The following is a 26,915-nucleotide window of genomic DNA, read 5'->3' as shown; positions in this document are numbered from 1 at the left end:
ATTAAAAGTTAAATTGATTCTACAAAAGAATAGCTTTTTCTACATTAAGGACAGAACTGACAATCTCATTCTTAAGTTTTGCTGGTGTTCAAGCCATTGCAAGCCAACAAGTGCCAAGATTCTCTGGCTGCAGATAAACCTGCAGGAGCCATCCTTTCTTTTGAATGAGTAAGGCAGATTGAAAAACAAATTTCTGCAAATAAAGCGTGCAATTAAATGAAAGACCCTTCGCTCTCCTAGAACCCCTGGGACTGAAAGGAAAAAAAATTAGGTCTGGTTGGAGGAAATTGCACTGAGGCTAAAGCACCTTCCGGAATACTCTACCGGTTTATAACCCTACCAAAGAATTGCTGTGCATTGTTCCTGAGAAAAGATAGGCAAATACAAATGTAAATCTACACTATAGACCCAAAGGGTTGTAAGGGAGTTTATTTATTTATTTAATAACTTGAGGTTACGAAAATAATTACTGTTATTAGGCATGGGATGGCTTTTTGTACTGTGAAAATCCTGATGCCCAGCCTACCTGGGTACTTTTTCAGGAGACAGAGATTAGAGAGTAACACTAAACAAAGATTCTTCCCCATCTCCTCACTGTCCCCGCTGTCTTAATTTTCTTCACTGCATCTACACCCCCCATCCCCCATCCCCCCCCCCGCTCATAGCAGAAAAATGATTTTATGCAATTTTAAGGACCTAAGGCATTGCTAATAAACATTTTAAGCCTGTAGTATGTGTGTGTGTGTGTGGGGGGGTCCCCTAACATTTATTTTGATTGAAAGAAAGGCAATAAAAGTACAACTTGTGAGGCATGCTGGGCTCTGCATTGCACACAGAAAGCCAAACATCTGCGCAATACCTCCTTTTTCTGGAGCCATATGTAACCCTACGGCAGCAGTCGCCACTAATTTTAAGTGAGGGCTGTTTTGGGTCCAAAAGGGCTGAGGGATAGTCAACAAATATTTTTCTACTTGGAGCCATGACACCAATAACGCTTCTCAACCTTCATTCCTATTGTAACACCTGGCCTCATTCGCACATGCGGAACACGGATAACCCCTATGCAAATACAGGACCACAAACTGAAACTACTAATATAAACAAACGAAACTCTAAGATACTAGACTCTGCAAGCAGTAAATGGACCAGAGAAATGGAAAGAAATTAATTTCTTCCTGAGCAGTGCAAGATATAGAGAGCAGATGTAAATTCTCAAAGCTGACACATTTCAGTCACTAAATTAAAAATAAAATTAGTTTTCCTACCTTTGCTGTCTTGAGATTTTATTTTTCTAATCATCTTTTCCAAGTCTATGGTTGCACTTTCCTCCTGTCTGTGCTCATTTCCAGGGCCACCTTATCTATTGGCTGTTTTTCTCTTCTTCACTTTCTGTATTTTCCCAAAGGAAAATTCAGGCCCATGGATACGCCCACAAGCCCACCCCTGCCCCATTCCACCTGTGTCACACCCAGTTCTACCCCCCCAGCCCAGCCCCCAGACGGCATCCGTGCATGTGTGGATGGCCCCTCCTGACGCAACTTTGACAGGAAGCTTTTCAAAATAAAGACAAAGTGCCGGGTTTTGAAAAGCCGCCCAGACTCCTGGACATGTCCTTGAAAAGGAGGACATGTCTGGGGAAACCCGGACGTCTGGTAGCCCTAGCCCTACATCCATCCTTGGCATTAACTTTTATCATTCAACTTTCTTCCATTTTTCAGTTTTCTTCTCAAATGTATCTACTTTTTCCATGTTCTCCCTTCCTTTCTCCACCCATCCCTGTGCACCATCTCCTACCTCTTTCTTCCCCTTCCCCTCCACTCCTGTGCCCCATCTCTTCCCTCTCTCTCCCATGTTCTGCCATCTCTGTCTTCCCTTTTGCTACTCCTATGATCTGTCATCTTTCTCCTCTCCTACCCACAGAATGGCATCTCTCTCTCCTCCTTCCCTTCCCTGGTTTGGCTTCTCTCCCTTGCCCTGGCATCAGTTTCCTGCCCTCCTCTTCCTTGGTCTGGCATCTCTCCCCTTTCCTTCCCTGGTCTGGCATTTCTCTCCTGCCCTTCCCTTCCCTGTCTGGCATTTCTCTCCTGCCCTTCCCTTCCCTAGTCTGTCATCTCTCTCCTGCCCTGCCTTTCGCTGGTCTGGCATCTCTCTCCTATCCTGCCCTTTCTTTCCCTAGCCTGGAATCTCTCTCATGCCCTGTCCTTACCTTCTCTGGTTTGGCATCTCTCTCCTTTGGGAGAAGCCTTAGGTGCCAGGATGCATCGGGAAGGGAAAAGTACACCATTTTGAAGAGGCGGGCCTGTCAGCAGGAAGAACTAGGCAGCCCTCCTGTCAATCTTCAATTTAGAAGTACTGGGGGGATCGGGGGTTTTAAGGGGGGGGGGTCTGGTGGCAAGAGGAAGTGGGTATCCCCCATACAATCTTCAATTTAGAAGTACATGGGAAGTTAGGTCATTCGCAGGGGAGTTTGGGGGTTTGCAGTGGGGTCCCAGCAGCAAGAGGGAGTGGGCATCCCTCCTGCCGATCTTCAGTTTCGGGGGTATGGGAGGCCTGGTTGGTCAAGACAGGAGGGAGTGGGCTTCCCTCCTGCCAATTTTTTTTTTTTAAGTTTGGGGGTGTGGGTTGTTTGTGGGGGAGGGGGATAGAGGTGTCCCAGCACAACTTTATTTTTTAATATTATTTTTAATGGGGACAAATATTGTGCATGTGTAACACGCACAATTTCAGAGTCTATTAAAAATTTTAAAAAAGCTACTGTTTGGGGTGCTTTTTTAACACTACTGACACCTCCAGACCTGTTGGAGATTTCAGAGCGTTTGGAGAGTTAAAAACCAGTGCTTCATTTTGTGCATCATCTGGGCATCGATCAGAGTGCTCATTTTAATACTGATGAGCTCGTTTTAATCTATTTGCACATGATTATAGGAGGCTGCTACAAACCATGGAAAGACCGCAATTAGCCATTTGGGGAATTGATAGCTAAAATACTTTGACGCTAAACAGGTTACTAATTGAAGTTGCGCAAAGGAAGAATTCCATAAGGAGAGTTCGAGACATTCCAAGAAGGAATGCAAGAGCATCCTGGGGGCCCCTCTGCATTTGGTACACAGAGTCTCCTCCCACAAACCCATGCAGGCACCCCTCTCCTTAGTGATATAAGGAGGGGGTGCCTGCATGGGTTTGTGGGAGGAGACTCTGCAGAGGGGCCCCTGGGACGCTCTTGCATTCCTTCTTTGAATATCCTGAACTCTCCTTATGGAACTCTTCCTTTGCGCAACTTCAATTAGTCCTGCAGCGCAATGTGGAGTGGGACTACAAAATATTGCTCCTTGGTGACCAGACCCTGCTGGAAGAGCAAGGCCTCACTGTACCTCAGTGGCGCTTTATCCACTTGACTTTGTTGACGGTTAAACGAACAATTTTACAATATTGGACTCAGGAAGGGTCTATTCCCTTGGACTGTTGGATCAAACAGATGATTGAGCTGGCAAGGTTCGAACTTTGCTATCATAAACGCTCCACCAGCCCTGAGATGTTGGCCTACTTGGCCCTCTGGAGGGTGTTCCTACGGCTACCTCTGGTCTCCCGACATGAAGTGGGGGGGGGGAGGGAGGGAAGAGATTGAATGGGGAGTGTTAGTGGCGTAAGTCTGATTGTTTGACTGGTTTGTGTTGCCTGGTATGCGTGTTGTCCCTCGTGTAGGAGATTCTTGGGGCTGAAAATTTATGGGGCCAATGAGGAAAGCGGGCTGTTATTGCTCTTGGATAGTCTCGTGTCTTCCTGGCATACTATGTATTTTTGTTGATGGCTATTGTGCTCTTTTCATGGATGCCTTTGTTTGTTTGCGCATTTCATCATTGTGCTCTGCTTGTTTCTCTTGTTGACTCTTTAATAAAAATGATATATAAAAAAAACCAAAACAAAAAAAACAGGTTAAAATTGATTTAGAATCGATTGTTAAAGGCACGATGAGTTTTGAGCATAAGGGCCCAAATGGGATATAATCATTGCCTTTCTAGAAGTGCTTTTAGCAGAGACCATGCTTGCAGGATGAGCAAAGCAGAATCTCCAGGAAATGGTGATCTGTAAAGGATATATAATTTATTTGGAAGTACACAGGGAGGAGCCTATGACTCTGATTAGCTCAGATGCCTAAGGCCCATTCCATGAGAGGGGCCTTGGGCAGGCTCAAACACGTAAGGCCCCTCAGCCAATCAGGGCCTTAGGCCCCTCTTCCTCCATTTTGGAGTGGCAGGCTTGCGAGCAGGAGGGACTGGGCATCTTTCCTGCTCTCTTGCTGTCATTGTAATTTAGAGATATTGGGGAGGTTCGGAGGGGGTGCTTCAGTGGGGCTGGAGGGGTATCTAGTGGTAAGAGGTTGTGGGCTCTCTCCAGCCAATTTTTGGTAAAATGGGGAATGGGAAGGGAGAGGTATGTTTGGGGGGGGGGATCATGGCCGAGGGGTCACTTCAGCCATGGGTTTCACAGTGGCTGGAGGGAGTGGGCATCCCTCCTGCCAATTTTTATTGAAGTGCAGGGAGGGGGAGTCCTGCAGGGGGTATGATTTGGCTTGGGGGAGGGGGAGTCATGGTGGCAGGAGGGAGTGGCAGACCAGAGCACAGTTTTGCCTGCTTCAAGGCCCAGGAGTTCTGACCCAATAATATTGTTCTTTGTCAGAGTTCAATCCAGGGCTAAATTATAATACTGCAGAAAACATTATCCTTTTTTTTCTCATAGGACTGGAGTTTGAAAGACTCTGATGTCTGATATTGAGCTATATTTTTGAAACCTTTTTTCATAAAAAAAAAACAACCCCAAAACAGCAGCTAACCCCAAAACACTTGTTGAAGTCCTGCCAGGATGACAATGTTTTAGAATCACTGGTCAGGCCAGGTCATTGGGTCAGCGGTAGGTCAGTATTTACTGGAATGTACTGGGCTAATTTTTCATACAGAGCTCTCAGAAAATAAGAAGTAACCTCTCTAAAAGAAAATGTATTTGAGTTGCACGCTACTAAATTTAAGCACACATTTTATAGAGCAGGGTGCACATGCAAACACAAATGAGTGCCAATTAACAACTCATTAATTTAGTTTGCATGCCGATCTGAGACCTATAAAGAATCCAGAGGAATATTGGCCAGATTCTACATATAACACCTCAAAAATCAGAGCCATATATAGAATTGTGCATCACTACCATTTGAGCGCTCCCATTTAGGCCAACAAAAAACGGGCATAATGCCTGCCTAAGTTGTGCGCAGATTGAACGTATTCTGGAACACTGCACTTAACTTTTAGGAACTCCCATGATCTGAATGTGCCCCTATTCTGGCTACGCCTCCTTCTGAGATTCGGACACCAGAACCAACGCGCACCACTTTATAGCATGCGCCGACCAAGGGCTAGATTCACAAAGCAAACCGATCGTGTACTGATCGGTTTGTGACCTCTTTACGAGCAAATTTCCCTCCGGCCTGATTCACTTACCTTTCCTGCGATCTGCTTCGAATCCATGCATGCAAAGTAGGCAGGGACGCGATTCACAAAACAAATTTCACGATCCGACTGGGCTGGCCAATCAACGCAAGAAGCGACTCCTGGAGACCAGTCAAAAACGTCTTTCCAACTCTCCTGCTCTGCCCTGATCTGTCTCCTGCCTGCTCACCCCGAATGCCGCTCTGCTCTGCCCCGATCTTCTTGTTTCCTGCCTGTAGAGAGCTACTGCTATCTAAAATCAGGGTGATAATTTTCACTTCTACTTTAAAATCAGTGCTGCTCTTGAGAGAAGCCTCAATTGAGCTTTCTGGCTTCCTCCAGTCTTGAGATTTCTTCTACCCCCTAGTTCATATCCCAGGCTCGTGGGCAATAAATCCTGAATCTGATCTCACCAATTTGAAACTGTTAGCTCCTCTTGCCACCCAGACTGATCTCTGCTGCTTTCCCTGCAGTACAAGCCCACAGGTTTAACGCGAGGTTGCACACCGCAGTGCAGCCCTGCTTTAAACCCGCGGGCTCACATTGCAGGGAAGGAGGCCGAGAGCAGGAGAGTCTGGGTGGCAAGATTGGAAGGGGAGAGCAGGAGAGTTGGCGCGCGTCCACATTCCCAGCTCCTGAAGGGGGAAAAAAAAATCTATGCCAGGCCCGGAGGTCCAGCGCATGCGCAGACCATCTACAGATGGTCTGCGCATGCGCTGGGATCGCTATTGAGTGATCCGAGCAGGTAGATGGGGGCGTTCCTCCAATCGTCCCATCTGCATATTTTTCTTTGTAGAATTCGTCAGATCGGGCCCGATCGGGCAGGTTCTTGAATCTAGCCCCAAGTTGTTTGCAAAACTTCTAATTAGTGCCAATTAATGCCAATTATGAGGTGTTAATTGCCAATTATCAGTGCTGACTGATCTTGTTAAACAATTAAGTTGCACGTACAAATCAGCTGTGTGCACCGATTTGAGTACGCAACCTGTGACGTTGTATACGGAATTGGGGGTATAAGCAGAAAATCAATGGGAAACGAAAGCAAAATTGCAGTAATGGTGTACAAGATGCCAAGTCTTTAATGAACAATCGTAAATATAATCATAAAACAGTTTGTATCCAAAAGGGTTGATGAACTAGGACCCGACACAGTCCGTGTTTTGAAGAAACACTCCTTTTTCAGGGGTCCTAATGTGAACAATAAAATGTGTATAAACAAATCTGTATTAGTGTGAGTGAGTGAAAATGGTGACAGCGAGGAAAAGGTGACACATTGGTCCTATATATGATCCAAAATATCTGAAATAATAAAACGCTAGCCGCGCATGCGCACTCAACTGCGTGATTCCGTTTTCCCTGATCCGAGATGTATGTCCGTGGCCTTGCAGGCAGGAGTGCGCATGCGCGAGCGCTGGGCAGATCACCTCCACAAGCCGGGACCGCAGCCAGCCACCGCGACACGGTGGAAGAACAGCAGCAGCCCCCGAACTCCTCACCAGCCTGTCCCACCCCCTCGACAAGGGCTGAAAAGCTGGCCTCGCGCGCTCTGCAACCAACTGCCGCTCGCTTCCACGTGCCAGGGTGATGCGCAGGCGCGGGGGCTCCCGCAGTGTCCGGAAGCAGCGATGGCGGCGCTGCTGCTGTTGGCGCTGCTCCCGCTGCTGTGCACGAGTGACACGCCGGAGCAGGACCCCGCCTATCGGCAGCATGCGCTTCGCTCGGCCGCTCCGTCTCCAAAACACCGGTCCGCTATTTCCAGCCCGCTGTCGGCGCCCGCAGGCCGCGGTGTTGGTTTCAGGCCCGCGGTGCCGAGCGGCGGCTGACAGGAGGAGACGGTTTCGGCCGCGCACACCGGTGTGGAGCAGTGGCTGCCAGGAGGAGGCCTTCACAGAGCGGGGACAGGGGGAGCTGTTCCTACTCCCCCTGTCCAGCAGTAGACCTTCCTTCAAGGCAGCACAGCTAAAGCACTCAGGTAGTACATAGGACAGGGGGGGGAAAAAAGGAAGGGAGGCCTACTGCTGGACAGGGGGAGCAGGAACAGGTGCTGATGGACAGGGGGGGAAAGGAAGGAAGGCCTACTGCTGGACAGGGGAAGCAGGAACAGGTGCTGATGGACGGGGGGGGGGGGGGGGAAAGGAAGGGAGGCCTACTGCTGGACAGGGGGAGCAGGAACAGGTGCTGATGGACAGGGGGGGGGAAAGGAAGGGAGGCCTACTGCTGGACAGGGGGAGCAGGAACAGGTGCTGATGGACAGGGGGGGGAAAAGAAAGGGAGGCCTACTGCTGGACAGGGGGAGCAGGAACAGGTGCTGATGGACAGGGGGGGAAAGGAAGGAAGGCCTACTGCTGGACAGGGGGAGCAGGAACAGGTGCTGATGGACAGGGGGGGAAAAAGGAGAGGCCTACTGCTGGACAGGGGGAGCAGGAACAGGTGCTGATGGACAGGGGGGGAAAAGGAAGGGAGGCCTACTGCTGGACAGGGGGAGCAGGAACAGGTGCTGATGGACGGGGGGGGGAAAAAGGAAGGGAGGCCTACTGCTGGACACGGGGTGCAGGAACAGGTGCTGATGGACAGGGGGGGGAAAGGAAGAAAAGCCTACTGCTGGATAGGGGGATCACAGAAAGCGGCTAAGGAGACAGAGAGAGAAAGAAATAAAGACAGACACACACACACACACACACACACATATTCTAGCACCCGTTAATGTAACGGGCTATAAAGCTAGTGATAGTATAAAGCCATCATGTGCAAAATTGTGGAGTGATATTGAACCTGCATAAAAATAATGATGTGAACAAAGTGGTGAAATATGATTGAATCAAGTAAAGAGTGCAGGAAGAAATATGATGTGTTATGGGGCATAGGGTCAGTGGGAATCAACAGCCATGAGGTTTGTGAAAGAGTGCAAAAAATAAAAGAGTGTGAAAATATGTAATATAGACAAAATCACAGAAAAATAATGTCACCAGACAACAAAGGTAGGGAAAATGATTTTATTTTAAATATAGTGATTGATATGTGTCAATTTTGAGAAAGGAAAGATATTAAAACTTTAACTGTGAGGGCTGCAGAAAAAATCTTTCCTTTAACAGTTAAAGGAAAGATTTATAAACTATAAAGAGTTTTACCTCATGCAAAATTGTTGTTTCTTTAATAAGATATTAACTATTTTTTCTGCGGCACTCCAAGTACCTACAAATCCAAAATGTGGCCCTCCAAAGGGTTTGAGTTTGAGACCACTGATATTAGACAGTTTAGAAATGGGTTTTTACAATTACCATTTCAGTTACTTCAGGGTTGGCTCCCTGTCTCGGTACAGAAATGCTTTTAAAAGTTTTCTGAACCCGAGATAATGGTCACAAGATCGAAGTGTAAGTGGTAGTTGGTTCCAACATTTTGCTGATTGATATTGGGTGGATAAGGTAATTTGCCTGGTAGACTTTATATTGTGGCATGCTGGGAATTTTAAGTGGAAAAGATTTCTGGTGGAATATCTGTTGGAGGCACCCTAGATAACTGGAGGCCTATAGATTGATATGCCTACAAAATAAATAACAAAAAATAAAAATGGGGGAACCTTTTAAGAGTGGGCAAAAAAGACAGTAAAAAAGACCTTCTGTTGTTCTCTTAAATCTTCTCCACAAACAGGTCCCATTTCCCCGGCTTTTGTTTGTACAATTGTAGGAAAGTCAAAGAATCCACCTGCAATGTCAAAGCAGAGCAGCACAATGAAAGCTTTGCAAACGGATGCTAATAGAGTCTGCCTTTGTGCTTCTAAACGCCTGGTGTGGTCTTCTTTTCTCTGAGAGACCTTTTGCCTTTCCCATTGTACTAAGAAGGCATTGCAGGGTTTTTATTGCTGATTGATGGAGCAGTAGTACCACATTCAGGACCTTCCTTAACCCGAAAAGATGGAAATGGGTGGGACAAAAGGTTTGAAGATAATGGCCAAATTAGTGGAAAAATAATGGGAAAAAAGTTACCCAGTTAAACACTGAATTCTACATGTTCTTAACATGTCCACTATGTAATTGTTAAACACTGCATCATGTAAATAAGAGTGCACAGAGGGCCTGATTCTGCATAGGACACCCAGTCTCAGCAGCCGTCTAAGCAGTTTTTGAGAATTGCACATGGGCATCCTATATAGTATCACATCTTTCCTAACGGACAAATAACCACCACCTAACCACACTGATTCTCTAACCAGCGTCCCTGTCACATGTCGTGTTGCCGCTGAACTGACTTTGGCAAGGGAATCTCCCTTCCACAATCAGTTGAGCAGTAGCTGCAGGGAATCCCTGAACCCCACCACAAGTTGGCTGACAGGAGGGATGCCCACTCCCTCCCACCACCACCCCCGAACCTCTCCACATTGTCTGCGACAGGAGGGATGCCCAATCCCTCTTTCCAGCACTCCACAAAACATCCCTGGTAGGTGGGATGTCCATTCCCTCCTGCCGGCACCCCCCCCCCCCACACACACACACAACATCCTCAGCAGGAGGGATGCCCATGGGAGTGGTCTTAAGGATATGGCCAATCGGAGTCTTAGGCTACTCCCAATGCATCCCAGAATGCACTGAGAAGGAGGCCTAAGACTCTGGTTGGCCCAAGTGCCTAAAGCCTGTCCAAGTTAGATTGTAAGCTTTTTCGAGCAGGGACCGTCTATAAATATCAAAATGTACAGCGCTATGTACACCTCTCAGTGCTATATAAGTGATAAGTAGTAGTAGTAGTAGATGTGGTGGGACGGCATGCCAGAGGGTGGGGCCATTAACTGAGATCGCATAACATATTGTTGCGTAGGTTATTTGTCAATTGTTTGGGACAAGAAGGTTTTGTTGTGAAGAATGAAGAGCGATGTGCGTATCAGAATACCGAATGAAGAAATGTCATTCCAGAAGAGGTTGAAGGCCTTACTTTTTACGAGCATGCAAGCATTGATATTTAGTAAGTTCCATGGGCTCCTGATAATTTCAGTTTTATCACTGCATGATTTAATGTAAACCCCAATGAGTGCAGGTTGCGTCAGAGGAGAAGCTTCTACCCACACACGTGATGCACGTAGGCTCCGGCGGCTTTCAACAAGTACTCTGAAACCTTAAAACGCACCGAGAAGGTAAGGGGGAGGGGGGCAGATGCACGGACTGCACGAAGGGTGCCGAGGGGCAGTGAGGTGGCGAGAGGGAAGGGTGGATGCTACGGAGACGGGATGGGGTGGTGAAGGGGACGGCGGGGACGGGGCAATGAAGGGGGACAGATTTTTTCCCCGTGTCATTCTCTAGTTTATATCCACTGTGGTGCCCCTTCATGTCTCTGAGCTATTCCTATCATATGTACAGCTGGTATTATGAAAAGTTTTCATTATTATCTATAGAGGGAAGTGTTTTTTTGCTACCTTTATATCAGACAGCATAGCACTGTATACGACAGGTTGACAGAGACTCCCCTATGAAGTATATGAGATCTACATCCTGTTAACTCATTTCTTAAAAATAAAGAAGGCTGTAGCTAATGCATTTCAATAGATATGTTCTTTTAGGAATCAGGTTTTAAAATCTCGTGCAATCAAAGAACAGGGCTGCCTTTTGCTGTTATCTGCTTGGATTCCATACATATTCCTTCTCTCAGAAGAGAGACCCCCCCCCCAACACACGCACACTTCAAGATGAACTTTAAGAATGATTGTGAGAACCTGAGCCCTGCTGCAGAATGCATGCATTCATCAGACAAGGCTCCAATAAATGCAGCAGTATTTCAATATAAAACTTGCTGCACTGTAGACCCTTCAGTACATTGTAGAAAAGTTAGAAGTGTTCCAGGACATGAAATAAAAGCCATCTGTACACTTGTTAGTTTAGTTTATCAGCTATTACCAGATAACATGACCCTGGTATGCATTTAATCCAATAATCCATCAGACTTCTTCAGCCACTCTACATGGTTATCATTTATTAATCCGATGTGGGCTGTAGTTTCAAAGGGCTCAGATTTACCTTCTTGTCATGCAACAATTGTTTCTGTAGGCAGGTGCCTTAACATCTCTGAACGCAGTCTCTTCAGTTATTTAAGAAAATTAATTGCACAATAATGAATACAATTTTGCACAAAACACTGCCAAAAACCTTTGAAGCACCTCTGACTACACAGGTGAGAGATTTCAAAGAGGGGTGGTTTAATTGGAAACATTAGCTGCTTGTGTTTGAACATTCCTCAGTTCTTCAACTATATATAAGAACATAAGAATAGCCTTACTGGGTCAGACCAATGGTCCATCAATCCCAGTAGCCCGTTCTCACCTTGGCCAATCCAGGTCACTAGTACCTGGCTAAAACCCAAGGTGTAGCAATATTCCATGCTTATCAATACAGGGCAAGCAGTGGCTTCCCCCGTGTCTTTCTCAATAACAGACTATGGACTTTTCATCCAGGAACTTGTCGAAACCTTTCTTAAAACCAGCTACGCTATCCACTCTTACCACATCCTCTGGCAATGCGTTCCAGAGCTTAATTATTCTCTGAGCGAAAAAAATTTCCTCCTATTGATTTTAAGAATATTTCCCTGTAACTTCATCGAGTGTCCCCTAGTCTTTGCAATTTTTGACGGAGTGAAAAATCGATCCACTTGTACCCGTTCTACTCCACTCAGGATTTTGTAGACTTCAATCATATCTCCCCTCAGCGGTCCTTTTCCAAGCTGAAGGGCCCTAACCTTTTTTGTCTTTCCTCATACGAGAGGAGGTCCATCCTCTTTACCATCTTGGTCGCTCTTCTTTGAACCTTTTCTAGTGTCACTATAATCTTTCTTGAGATAAGGAGATCAGAATTGAACGCAATACTCCAAATGAGGTCGCACCATGGAGCCATAAAGGGGCATTATGACATTCTTAGACTTGTTAACCATCCTTTTTTTAATAATTCCCAGCATCCTGTTTGCTTTTTTGGCCGCCATCGCACATTGGGCGGAAGGTTTCATTGTATTGTCTATAATGACACCCAGATCCTTTTCTTGGGCGCTATCCCCCAAGGTGGACCCTACAGTCATAGGAGCCAGTTATGTAGCTGCTTAAGCATCCCCAATATTCAACAACCTCCTTGACAGTGTGCAGGGCAAGGAAATTTCCATTTGGTTTAGTACCCCCAATTATTTTGAAAAGTTGCTCCTATAACTACGGTACCTTTTTATAAAGGATGTCAACTCCTGCGAGAATACAGAAGAAAAAGTGTTACGGAGAGCTCTACCCTGTCCATCCCCACTCTATAAGTGTCACAGTCTGTTATCCCTGTGCTATACCATGTTGAAGGATGAATCATACATCGGTCTGTCCCATCCTTCATTCCACTGTGTAGAAAAATGTCTCTGCATCGTATCAGAGGAGAAGTCAATCCGATAGACTGAAAAAGTCAAAATTTACATATGTGGAATCCACTTTGGTCTTCTCTACCTCTCTTCAAAGGCTTTTATACATTAACTCCTGGATTCCAGAAAGGTCACCTGAATGTAGACTTGATCCTGAGTTGCACATGTAACAAAATTAGGGGTCCTTTTATTAAGGTGCACTAACTGATTTAGCATGCGCTAAATGCTAAGGCGCCCATAGAATATAACGGATGCCTTAGCATTTAGCGTGCGCTAATCTTTAGCGTGTTTAATAAAAGGACCCCTTAGTTAATGAGCCATCACACTTAATAATTGACACTAATTTGGAGTTGTGCACACAATTTTACAAAGAACCACACCTAAATTCTCTCTGGTGTAGGGTTGCCAGATTTCCTCTATTAAAAAAGAGGACACCTGGTCTCACCCTGTCCCATATATCAAATAGTGCATATTTATGGGGAAAAAAAAATAAAACCACCTCTCCAGCTTTTCCCCTCATCTCTTTTTTTTGGTTTAAAAAAGAACGACCATATTAGTCCACATTATCGTTTACTTTATTGGCTGCCTTTGGAGACAAGAGTATTATTCAAATTTTCCTGTATGTGCTTTAAGCTGATTTCGGGATTGTCTTCAGCTTACTTTTTTCCTCATTTTGTGTTGCACATCAAGATAAACTAGAAACTTCTACTTATTTGCTTAGCCAAAAATTATTAGGTGTAGATATAAGACCTTCTTAGATAGGACCCTAGCATTTCAAGCTGGTAGGCAACAATCTTGGTTAGGTAAATGTATTCAGCAAGCTCTGTTATCCTATTGCTGTTTTTGGAAATTAATTAAGACCACTTTGTTTGATAAGTTTATTACTTAGTGAGTTTTATTAACTGAAATTCTATTTTACAAATATTTGTATTTTTTATATTATTGTATTTCGCTGATTGTCCAGCTCTTTTTAGTATAAACCACCTAGAACTTTGGTTATGGCGGTATAAAAGAATAAAGTTATTATTATTATTATTTTCTCTGGACCCCTACCTACCCTACCTCTTTCCATTCTCTGGCACGAATATCCTTTCCAAACCAACTCAGCCCATTTCTTGTTTCTCAATTTCCCAGATGATGACCTTTGATCTGGTCAACATTAATTACAACAATCAGTCCAAAGGTCCCTCATATAAATATGGTTCACAGTTGATGGCCAAATGTAGCGAGACATCAGCATGGAACTCAAGGCAGGTCTTAGCATAAGTAGTGCCTTGTGTAAGCACAAGTTGAAGCCCTGATATCAGACCGATGACATTTCCTGCAGTGGGCGGGGGTCTACAGCTTTGAGAGCCCATCTCTCATTTTTCAGTGCTAGAGCGAGAAATTCCCACCCAGTGCAGAAGGCTTGGGATAGGGAGCAGAGCACCTGGAACCTGGTGAATGGCAGTCCAAGGTCTTTTTCTTCTATGCAGGTGCTGCAATAAAACAGATGATCTTGTGGCATAACATTTCCCGCTATCGATCATGAGATCAGCAGAAGAAAGCATCAGCCTACAAGATTTGAAGCTATTAAGCACTAATGCAAGGAAGAAATGGACTGTGAGCTGCTACAGAGAGATGGCTTGTAGCGGATGGAGATGCAGGAGTGAGAATAGCTTTGCGGGTTAGAAGGGCAGACACTACAAATTCAGTCCCTCGTGGCAGTTCTGTCTAGTGTCATGAGCTGTTGAACCCCCTTTCAAGCCACCACAGTGGCTCCACAACAGTACTCTACTCTCTTGTGACTAGAAGGGAAGAGGGGATTCCCTTTCAGAGCACTGAGCCTGGTAAAGCCACGTGACTAGCTGGACCCAGCAGCTGCAGCACCATGTTCTCCCTGAGCACGGAGAAGGGGGTTCTTTGTAGCGATGTGGTAACACCCCTGAAGGGGCAGTGCTTTGTGCACACCTCTAATGCTAATTCTATCAAGCTAGGGTTACCATATTTGTAAACTAGAAAAAAGAGGACCTATGACTTAACCCTCGATCCCGCCCATTACCCTGCCCTGCTCCACCCCTGCCTCCCACTAGTCTTGCCCCTACCTTGCCCCACCCTCCAGCGTAGTCTCTCTCTATCTCTCTCCAGCCCCCCCCCCCAAACCTGAGTCTCCCCTGTGTCCCCACGTACCTTCTCAGCACTGCAATTTCAAACTTTGGGCAGCTGTCAACCAGCAGTGTTAACAACATGATTCTGCTGTTGGCGGCCTGCCCCAGAAGCTTCCGCTCTGCAGCATCTCGCCCACCTGGAAACAGGAACTCTCTGCGGAGTGAAGGCTTCCGGGGCAGGCCGACAGTAGCAGGATCACATTGCCAACACTGCCTGAAGTTTGGAAATTGCAGCGCCAGAAGAGGTATGGAGACATGGGGACAGGCTGACGGGAGAGCTCTGTTTATTTCCAGGGTGGAGGCTGAACTGGAGAAAGCGAGTCCAAAACCCGGACAAACTCCCTCCAGCCCAGGAAATCGTCTGAACACTCAAACAGTCCTCTAAAAAAAATGACATGTCTGGGTAAATCTGGATATTTGGTAATCCTATATCATGCGCTATATATTTTTTTATTTTAAAAAATTTCTTTTCCGCTTATAACCTAAGCAGATTACAATGAAACAAACGCCCAATGTTCTACTTTAGGATCATAGCTATCATAAGAACATAAGAAGTTGCCTCCGCTGGGTCAGACCAGAGGTCCATCGCGCCCAGCAGTCCGCACCCGCGGCGGCCCATCAGGCCCATGATCTGTAAGGTGATCCTTTTCTAAGCCCTTTAATCCCTCTTATCTTTCTATCTATACTTTTTCTATAACATATCTCTACCTCTATCTGTTTCCCTCAATCCCCCTATCCTTCAGGAATTTATCCAATCCTTCTTTGAACCCCCCGTAGTGTACTCTGTCCTATCACAACCTCTGGAAGCGCATTCCAGGTGTCCACCACCCTCTGAGTAAAAAATAACTTCCTAGCATTGGTTCTAAAATTGACCCCTTTCAGTTTCTCCGAGTGCCCCCTTGTGCTTGTGGTTCCCAATAGTCTGAAGAATCGGTCCCTTTCTACCTTCTCTATGCCTTTCATGATCTTGAAAGTCTCTATCATGTCTCCTCTGAGTCTCCGCTTTTCAAGGGAGAAGAGCCCCAGCCTTTCCAACCTGTCTGCGTATGCATCCCTGTATTATTCATTGCAAGAAAAAGCACTGCTCCAATCTTCCTGTCTGAAGCATTAGGAAAGTGATTTCACAAACAGTGAGTGGCTGGGGACACCCAGGCCACGGTTTCCAGCTTTCACACACTGCCAACCGGGCTGCAGTCTCCAAATAACTTTTGAAATATTCCACACCTTTTACAGACACATCACTCAAGCGTGCCAAAGCACATTATTCTTCACTTCCCCTCAGCGCAAGTGTGACAGCCTGAGATTTGTTTTGGTGCGAATACTTACTTGCACGCAGCACCCGCATCTCCCAGACGCTTGGCTAAGAAGCGGGTGGGTCATGGAGCCTAGTGATGGGTTCCGAGTTCAGCCTGAGGTTATGTCCATCACTTCATATGAAATTTCTAATTTATGAATATTCTTATGTTACCAAATGCAAAGTAAATACTTAGCATTTGTGAAGCCAAGAGGACAAACAGTGCTGTTCAAACAGTGCAGGAATCTACAGGCGCTTTGGAGATAATAATTTACCCTGACCATTCTCCTGTGGGCCTTGTGTTTGCGTTGTATTGGCCTGTTGGGGCAGGTTAACTAGAGCCAGGGCCTCTGGAAAGTCTTCCAAAAATATTCAGCAATTGTGCAGCTCCTGATAATAGGGACTTGTATACTGCCTTTTGTTGCTTTGGCATTTCAAAGAAGTGGGCACTGGAGGATGGTTCATAGACAGTAACGCGGAAGACAAAGGTGCGCGCCGACAACTGAGCGCAAGACGGAGGCGCGCGCCGAAGAAAAAGACTGTTTTTAGGGGCTGCGATGGGGGTTTTTGTTGGGGAGCCCCCCCCACTTCACTTAATACAGATTGCGGCAGCGTTGTGGGGGGTTTGGGGGGTTGTAACCCCCACATTTTAGTGAAAACGTAACTTTTTCCCTAAAAACTGGGAAAAAGTGAAGTTTTCAGTAAAATGTGGGGGGTTACAACCCCCCAAACCCCCCACAAGGCGGCGCGATCTGTATAAAGTAAAGTGGGGGGGGTTCCCCCCCACAACCCCTGTCGTAGCCCCTAAAAACAGTCTTTTTCTTCGGCGTGCGCCTCCACGCTGCGCTCAGTTGTCTGCTCGCAACTTTGTCCCGGCGCGCTTTTGACCTGACACCCTGGAGGATTAATAATAATAATTTTATTCTTATATTCCGCCATGCCGAAAAAGTTCTAGGCGGTTCACAACAAGGTGAGCTAATACATGGGATACAGATAAAATACAAATTAGAATAATGGACTTAAAAACAGAAAAAGACAGAAAGCATTTACAATATAATGCAGAAAATACCAGCATGGCAGGGAAAGAAGTAATACATAGAACAGATAAAATACATCAAGATGAATATAAGGAACTTGATTGAAAAAATGAAGCCGAATGCATGAAGATACCAGCCTATCAAGATTCCGGAATCCCAGAGAGTAACAAGATTCTAGAATCTCAAAGAGTAGCAACATTCCATACAGAATATCAAAGAATAATAATAATTTACCGCCATATCAAAAAAGTTCTAGGCGGTTCACAAAAAGGTGAGCTAATACAAGGGATACAGATAAAATACAAATTAGAATAATGGACTTAAAAACAGATAAAGACAGAAAGACTTTACAATATAATGCAGAAAATACCAGCATGGCAGGGAAAGAAGTAATACATAGAACAGATAAAATACATCAAGTTGAGGGCCTTTGGAACTTGATTGAAAAAATGAAGCCGAATGCATGAAGATACCAGCCTATCAAAGAGTTGTCTTTAACAATTTTCTAAAATCAAGCTAGGAAGAGACCGATAACATCATTTTTCCAAGCCATACATTCAAATGAGAGGGTTCTCTCAAGGACCTTCTTATAACGACAGGATTTTACGGAGGGATATGAAAACAAGTGAGACACAAGATAACCTGGTAACAAACCCGAAAGTACAAGAAAATTTGAACAGAATTCTCGACTCTATCGGCAACCAATGGAGTTTCAAAGAAAAAGGAGTAATATGCTCCCATTTTTTTTAAACCAAGGGGGATTAAGTGACTTGCCCCCCTGTTCTATTTGCACAGTTATCTTTATTTATAAGGACTGTTTGCCTTTTGGCTTCCATTATTCTGCCTTTGTACATTACTGGAGTGCCTCTTAAAGGGAAGTTCTTATTCTAAAAGCTACAAAAGTTTCTAGTCATTTTTCTGCCTTTATTCTAATTTACTGTGTTTAATCCACCTAATCTTAAACTTATTAGCAGGGAGCTCTTTACTAATCTGTGTACCACGGGAGAAAGTTAGGAGTATAGAAACATGAAAACATGACAGCAGATAAAGGCCCTCCACAGCATCCACTATCTCCTCCTCTCCCTAAGAGATCCCACATGCCTAGGGTTAACAGATTTTACTTTAGAAAAATCTGGACCCCCTAGACCCATCCCCGCCCCATTATGCCCCCGCTGCCTGCAATCGAGGAAGCTTTTCAAAACCCAGACAAAGTGCCAGGTTTTGAAAAGCTGTCCGTACTCCTGGACATATCCTCGAAAAGGAGAACCTGCCCGGGGAAATCCGGACGTCTGATAACTCTACATATGCCTGTCCCATGCTACGGTATCTTGAATTTAGATACAGTCTTCATCTCCACCACCTCCACCGGGAGACTATTCCATGTATCTTCCACCCTTTCTGTAAAAAAAAAAAAAAAGTACTTTCTTTTACACTTACGATGACATCCTTGTCCTCCTCGAGACCGACTCTAACCTCACTAATCTCTCTGAGAACATCTCTTCATGTATATCGAACTTCCAATCCTGGGCCCTCACCGTACAAATGAAATTAAACGAGACCAAAACAAAACTACTTTGGCTCGGCCCAAAATTAGATCAGTTACCCACCCTCATCTCACTGTCCTCTGGCACCACATTGCAGCTTGAACACTCATGCAAAGTTCTGGGCATCATCATTGATTCCACACTGTCCTTCAATGACCACCTTAATTCCTTAGTAAAAAAAATGCTTTTTTAACCTTCACATGTTAAGGAAAGTGAGATCCTGCTTCCATCATCATCACTTTGCTGTCCTCATACAATCCATCATTCTTTCCAGACTGGATTACTGTAACTTCATCTACATAAGCCTGACAAAGAAAAGCCTTCATAGACTCCAGCGGATCCAGAACACTGCGGCTAAACTAATCTTCGCAAAAAGCAAATTTGACCCCGTCTCCCCACTTCTGTCTAAGCTTCACTGGCTCCCAGTAATCCTTAGGGTTCACTACAAATGCGCCTGCCTAACCTTCAAGTCTCTACACGGTATCCTGCCTCCCCTTTTTCCATTATCCTGGAGCTCCTCTAATCCCAACACCACCAGATCCACTCAAAAATTCAAACTATCCTTCCCCTCATTAAAAGGCATATCCCATACAGGAAAATTAGGGACTTCCCTCTTCTTCAGGATCACCAAACTCTGGAACAGCTTTACTACCCCGCTTCGAAGCCTGACCTCCCTCCAACTCTTCCGAAAACATTTGAAAACTTGGCTTTTCTCTAAAATGCAATGACCCCTCCCTCATCGATATATGAAGTCCCTCTAAACTTCTCTCTCTAAGTCCTTCTACTTTTCATTGTAGTTCCTTTCTATACCAACTCCTGTAAACCGTGTCGAGCTCTACTTCTGTGGAGATGATGCGGTATACAAACTTAAGGTTTAGTTTAGTTTAGTTTACATTACTTTTGTGCCTATCACCTCTTAACTTCACCCGATGCCCTCTCCTTCTGGAGTTTTCCTTCATTTGAAAAAGACTCACTATCTGTATGTTGAGGTTTCTCATTAAGAGAACTGTGAATCAAGTGTAACTTACATAGTGTTCTAAACCTGAATTTGATAACTCAAGATATCTGAGGGGCAAAGGAATGGGACAAATGTAGTGTTACACCCAAATATCTAAATTTGTTGACTGGTTGAAAAGAATAGGAGTGGTATTCTGACCTGTGATCCAGTATATTGTGGTTATTTGCGGATTAAGAACCAGACTGTGTGTGTAAAGCCAGGATGCAAGATCATCAGATACAATCAACTCAAGACCACTTTTCTGTCATGTATGCTGGATTTGTCCTCCTGTATTGTACTACCGTACTTCCTTGGCTTGGGTTTATTAGTTAAACTAAATAAAAGTAATGCCCATTGAATAAATCCTCTGAGTTTCCACAGCACTTTTAATATCATTCTATGTAATATTACTGTATTTCCCCAATGATAGGCCGCCCCACATGATAGGCGAGTCCTGCGAGAACTGACGGCAGCCATTCAGGAAGCGGCGCGGGGCCAGGCTGGATGCCGAAAAGATTGCTCCTGCCCTGCACCGCTGGCCATGAGATTGGAGGAGGCAGCCGACAACTGTCCAGCAGGGGAGGTATTTAAGGGTTTTTAAAAAAGGTACAGGGGGATGATTTAAAAAGGCCTTTTTGTGTACTGAATTATAGTTTTAGTGAATGAGTTTTCATGTCTTTAGATAATCCGCCCCATATAAGCAAGCCGCACCCAATACACAGGTTTATAAAATTAATGTGTAAGCTGCTGCTTATACATGGGGAAATACGGTAAGAAATTCTAAGTCATATTAGAGGTGACATAGACGTCAATTTCATGGCTAGCAGGTTCCAAGGCAAATTATCTAAGAGCCACCGCAGTTATGAGGGATAAGTATAGGTGCCTACCTGCAGGTTCCTCTGTGCTGCTGGCTGCTGTGGTGGGCGGAGCAACTGGAATCTCTGTAGATGGAAAGCGGGATGAGAAAGAACAAATAAAATCTCATTATTTCAAAGATTACCGTTTGAGAGCTGAGAAGATACCAAAATGTGACTTCATTTTCCCCTCCATTGCTTTCTGGTTTGATTTAAGCTCGATGACTCTATAAGGGCAATTCTATAAACTAGAAGCCCTACATATATTCAGCCAGATGCGATCAGCGTTCCACTGACCACAAATGGCATTAAACCATAGCTGGGTACTGGCTTTGAATATCTAAGTTTGAAGAGCCAGTGAAGTATGATGGGGGGGGGGGAGGTTCCCAAGCACCACAGAACTCACTCCTATTGTTGTATGATAAATTGTTTGATCTAACAGAATTAATTAATACCTCAGTTCTTATTTTCCGAGTTGATCAAAATTTTAAGGTGCATATTTTAACAAAAATCGGTGTGAACAATTTTTTTTTTTATGGAGAAAACATGTCCTCTGCTGTTATTTATCTTGCCTCTTCCAAAATTCTAAAGAACAGGTTACTGAAATCATGAACAAAGAGAAATATGTCTACAAATATTTTTTTTTAGTTTTTTTTTTTTTTATAATTCTTTATTCATTTTCAAAAATTACATTAAGTGTTAAATATTTTCATTCACAGTAACAATAAATACATCACTTATAAACAATCATTGGTATATTACATAGATTCTTATCCCTACCCCTCGCCCATCCCTCCCAACCATATACTCCATTATTGTATGATATATGTAATAATAAAATACCCCCCTCCCTACCTCATAAACTGATAAACATAAGGGAAATATAATATAATGGTATTTTTTTTTTTTAAAGGCCGTTACCGTCTAGCTTGGTCTAGTAAAAGTGCTGCATGCTGGCATGTAGGAGACTTGAGTTTGATTCATCCCTGGACTGACTGGGGCTGGGGAATCTTTAGAATGTGAGGCAGAGAGAGAAGCAAGTGAGAGAGTCCTCATCACTGCTCATTAGTGACACCTATAGCCAGACTCAGGGGTAAATGGGTTCTAGGTTCCAAAGAGAGTTTATGTGTGTGGCTGGTGATCAAGACGTTGCCATATGCAGTTTATAGGTCATAAATATGACCAAATTGGTAAGGCCCTTGGGGACCTCTCTGAGCCATGCTGCATGAGAATGCAACAATGTTACCCCACTTTAGGGCATGGACTACTTCTACTATTTATCACTTATCACTATTTATCACTTATCACTTCTACTATTTATCATTTATCACTGAAAGGCATACGCAGGGCTGTACATTTTGTCGTTTAATACACGGTCCCTGCTTGGAAGAGCTTACAATCTAACTTGGACAGACGGACATATAAGGTTGGGAATGCAGAACCCAAGGTGAGAGGAGTTAGGAGTTGAAAGCGCTCTCGAAGAGGTGAGCTTTTAACTTGGACTTGAACACTGCCAGCGATGGAGCACACCATAGGGATTTGGGCAGTTTGTTCCAGGCACACAGCGCAGCAAGATAGAAGGGACGGAGTCTGGAACTGGCAGAGGAGGAGAAGGGCATAGATAAGAGGGATTTATTAGCTGAGCGGAGCTCGCAGGGCGAACGTAGGGGGAGATAAGTGAAGAGAGATAATGAGGGGCAGCCGAGTGAATACATTTGTTTTGTAGCTAACAAGTACAAGGGAACCTGTTCTTGGACTAATTGTTTGCAAATAGGTCTCATGAGTACTAATTGTATCCCTCTCTAAAGCCCGCAGGCCAGTCAAGAGTGGCCTTGTACCTTTATAGCTGTGTTGCTCTATGAATAAAGCACATTTAAACCAACTCATCAGAATAGCTGGTATACTTTGGACCCTGTCGACTCAGGGCTCCTTTTACGAAGGTGCACTAGGGCCTTAACGAGCGGAATAGTGCGTGCTAAATTGCCGCATGCGCTAGCCGCTACCACCTCCTTTTGAGCAGGCGTCAGATTTTCGGGTAGCGCATGCTATAGCGTGCGCTAATCCGGTGCGTGCGATAAAACCGCTAGCGCACAGCGCACCTTCGTAAAAGGAGCCCTCAATGACCAAATTCTTAGGGCCAGATCATATAAAAGGTGCCTAAGCGCGCTTACATTGTAGATGCCACTCCATGTGGTTGTCAATCACCCGCTAGGCGCCACTTATAGAATCGCCTAGATGGACTTAGGCGTCACTAGATAGTGTAGAGGTAGGCGCTAGTACATTAAGGCCAAGTTTTACCAGGCCTAATTTGGACACCTGGAGATGCCTAAGTCGACCATGTCTATTCTCCGCCCCAAACTACACCTACTTTTCAGGTAGGCATCATTAGGCATCGGAAGGCATCTCGACTTAGGTGTCGCTAGGCGCCGCTCTGAGTTCCACGTGGAACTCTTAATTTGTTATTTTTAAAAAATGTATCAATTAACTTTAATGGTGCAGCCAATTTCCACAAACAAAAAAGGCAAGCGAGATGTCTAAAATAGAGAATGATACAGGGACACATTTTTCCCTGTCCTCGCAGGAACTCATTTTCCCGTCCCATCCCGGTGAGTTCTTTTTCTTCACCTGCCCCATTCCTGCAAGCTCCGTCCTCATCTGCACAAGCCTCAAACACTTGAAAATCATAAGTAGCAACATTCTAGAGCTCAGATTGTGATGTCATAATGCCTCATTCCACCAATGCCTAAGCTCTGTCCTCATCTGCACAAGCCTCAAACGCTTTAAAATCATAAGTAGCAACATTCTAGAGCTCAGATTGTGATGTCATAAGGCCTCATTCCACCAATGCCTAAGCTCTGTCCTCATCTGCACAAGCCTCAAACGCTTTAAAATCATAAGTAGCAACATTCTAGAGCTCAGATTGTGATGTCATAATGCCTCATTCCACCAATGCCTAAGCTCTGTCCTCATCTGCACAAGCCTCAAACGCTTTAAAATCATAAGTAGCAACATTCTAGAGCTCAGATTGTGATGTCATAATGCTTCATTCCTCCAATGCCTAAGCTCTGTCCTCATCTGCACAAGCCTCAAACGCTTTAAAATCATAAGTAGCAACATTCTAGAGCTCAGATTGTGATGTCATAAGGCCTCATTCCACCAATGCCTAAGCTCTGTCCTCATCTGCACAAGCCTCAAACGCTTTAAAATCATAAGTAGCAACATTCTAGAGCTCAGATTGTGATGTCATAATGCCTCATTCCACCAATGCCTAAGCTCCGTCCTCATCTGCACAAGCCTCAAACGCTTGAAAATCATAAGTAGCAACATTCTAGAGCTCAGATTGTGATGTCATAATGCCTCATTCCACCAATGCCTAAGCTCCGTCCTCATCTGCACAAGCCTCAAACGCTTGAAAATCATAAGTAGCAACATTCTAGAGCTCAGATTGTGATGTCATAATGCCTCATTCCACCAAGCTCTGTCCTCATCTGCACAAGCCTCAAACATTTGAAAATCATATGTGTTTGAGGCTTGGGTGGTTATGGCAGAGCTTACAGGAATGGGGCAGGGTTAGGGACAGTGACAAAACTTGCGGGGATGAGGAAATTGGGTTCCTGTGGGGACGGGGAAAAATTTATCCCCGTGCCATTTCTCTAGTCTAAAACAACCAACAATTACATTTATTCTCATAACATACAAATAAATCTTGCATATAAAGTCCCAGTAATGTTACTTGGCTCATTACAGATCTTAACCATAGTACGAGACTGAGACAAGTTAATGCCAAATGTGCAAATTGTGTTGGCATCTTCAGTGTATGAGAGCACCATGGTTAAGATCTGTAATTAGTTACTTGTCTGTCCCCTGAAAAAGGCATTCCAGGTTGCCAAAACTGGGATTCTAGTCAGAACTTTTTTCCCACTGAATTGCTTTCAAGCCAAGTAACATTACTGGGAGTTTATATACAAGATTTATTTGTATGTTATGAGAATAAATGTAACTGTTGGTCGTTTTAGACATTTCTCTTGCCTTCTTTGTTTGTTGCTCAAATATTGTTGCTTCTTTTCTGTTGTGCAGTCAGTTACCATGCCAGTAAAGCTAATTTGGGTTGCGGATGGATTTTAGGCATCGCTAGGCATCTGCAGTTAGGTCACCTAGCGGTATCTAGGGCACCATTAATAGAATCTGCCCTTAACAAACATCAAAGTGTTTCGGAAAGAAATCAAAACATTTCTTTTCAAAAAACACGTCCTTACTTAATATTCCCCTCCCCAATCGCACATGCACTCTCCCCAGCAAATAACACACTAGTCATCCCCTTGAACCTCATTTACGACAAATATCCAAACTCCTAAATAAGCATCTCCCTTAGGTATCCACTTAACTGATTCCTTCAAAGTTAGGTATCTTTCTTCAGTTGCCTATATTGTTTTCCACACTGAACCTTGTAACTACTTGAACCCTGTCAAGTTATTCTATCGATAAATCCAGATATCTTATACTTGTATTTCTATACCACAACATGTAATTTACTTAAATCGTTGTAATGTAATTCTCTCGGTAATGTCCTGATCTCTTTTAACTGTAATCCGCTTAGAACCGCAAGGCACAGGCGGAATAGAAATCACAAATGTCATGTAATGTAATCTACAGAACCTAAAGCATTTCATGGAATCCCATAAAAAATAATACCAAGTTACTTCCCTTATTTTAATTATAGCTTAGACTTTAGAGAATCTAAATCAATTGATTTCTGAAAAAGACTCGATTCTTTCACCCTTCTCCTTTGGTTTTCTTTCTTTTTGCCTCAACACCAAGAAAGTTGTGTCGAGGAAGCTCTTTGAACTTAGCTCCCTCCTCCCTTGTTTACAAGGCTGCATTGCGTCTGTGTTTTAAGACTATGACCCTTGGGTTTTGTTTAAGGTAAGCAGTCAGAGTTTCAAAATGGAGGCACATTACAGCTCAGAGCTTTTCCAAAGACGGACAAGCCCAGCACCGCACAGAAATAAGTCCACCTAGAATCAAGAGTTCGACATTCTGAAGAAATATGTGGAACACATCATAGCAGGAGGAGAGCAATGCAAACATCTATTTTGAAAGGGAAAACGGAGAATTAATTCTTATTGAGAGAAATCACAAAAGAGGATCTTCTTAAATATTTTCCCCCACTAGTTTAAAGGTGTTACTTTTTTTTGTGCATCGTAGAAGGGAGATATTAACCCAGAAGATGAGCAATCTTAAATATCAACTGGAAAATTGGTGCATGTATTTCAGGAGTCTTTTTACTATGGCACGCTAACTGATTTAGACTATAATGGGTGCCTTAGCATTTAGCGCGTGATAATCTTTAGCGCGCGCTAAATTGGTTAGCGTGCCTTAGTAAAAGGACCCCTCAGTTTTGTAGAGTTTTGTGCTTGCCTTGAATAGGACCCACCAGTTGATATGGACAGCTTTAAAGAGAAGCCACAAGAGCAAAATGCATTAAGTCCAGCTTCCACTTAACCTTTGTGCAACAAGGTTTGTGGTGAAAATTCAGACTGCTTCTAGACCAGGGGTCTCAAAGTCCCTCCTTGAGGGCTGCAATCCAGTCGGGTTTTCAGGATTTTCCCAATGAATATGCATGAGATCTATGTGCATGCACTGCTTTCAATGCATATTCATTGGGGAAATCCTGAAAACCCGACTGGATTGCGGCCCTCAAGGAGGGATTTTGAGATCCCTGTTCTAGACCAAGGTTAGCAATTATAACTACTTATTGGCCTATTCTTGTGTAATTATCACCATTTCAGGGATGGTACACCCAATAGTGGGATGGGAAGGCAAAAATGTGCTCAGGTTGAAATGAGGGTGGCAATTTCTGCAGCCTTTCCTAGGACTTGGGTATCGTATGGAGGTTTCACCTGTCCCTTCCTCCCACTCTTGAAAAAAGAGCCCTGGAATTTTAAATTTCCAAATTAATTTAATTGTCTTTTCTCCCTTTATATGTATTGCCTGTTTTTTACTGCTTTGACCTGCTTTCCAGAAGGTAAAACAAATTTTTAAAAATAAATGAATGATAAGTTCTCAGTAAATCTTCACAGGATTAAATGTAATCTTGGCTTGAAGCAGTAGCTCAAACTATTACGGTAATTTGCCTGTTTGATAGCTATTGCTTCATCTTCCATTTTTTCAAAGGCATCCCTTCTTTTTAGTTCTTATGTTTT

At 44.2% G+C, this 26,915-nt stretch overlaps 1 protein-coding gene across 1 annotated transcript in view; it reads right to left on the bottom strand.

Moving 5' to 3' along the window:
- Positions 1 to 26,915, bottom strand: part of NTN1 (netrin 1) — a 357,430-nt gene that overhangs the window by 53,848 nt on the left and 276,667 nt on the right. The window contains exon 5 of the mRNA XM_033960487.1: positions 20,746 to 20,799. Coding sequence (XP_033816378.1) covers positions 20,746 to 20,799 — 54 coding nt within the window. The remainder of the gene's footprint in view (positions 1 to 20,745; positions 20,800 to 26,915) is intronic.

This window comes from Geotrypetes seraphini, chromosome 10, assembly GCF_902459505.1.
Source record: "Geotrypetes seraphini chromosome 10, aGeoSer1.1, whole genome shotgun sequence".
In the NCBI taxonomy this organism is placed as follows: Eukaryota; Metazoa; Chordata; class Amphibia; order Gymnophiona; family Dermophiidae; genus Geotrypetes; species Geotrypetes seraphini.
Note: the sequence above shows the minus strand (reverse complement) of the source record. Positions and strands in the feature narration are given on the sequence as shown.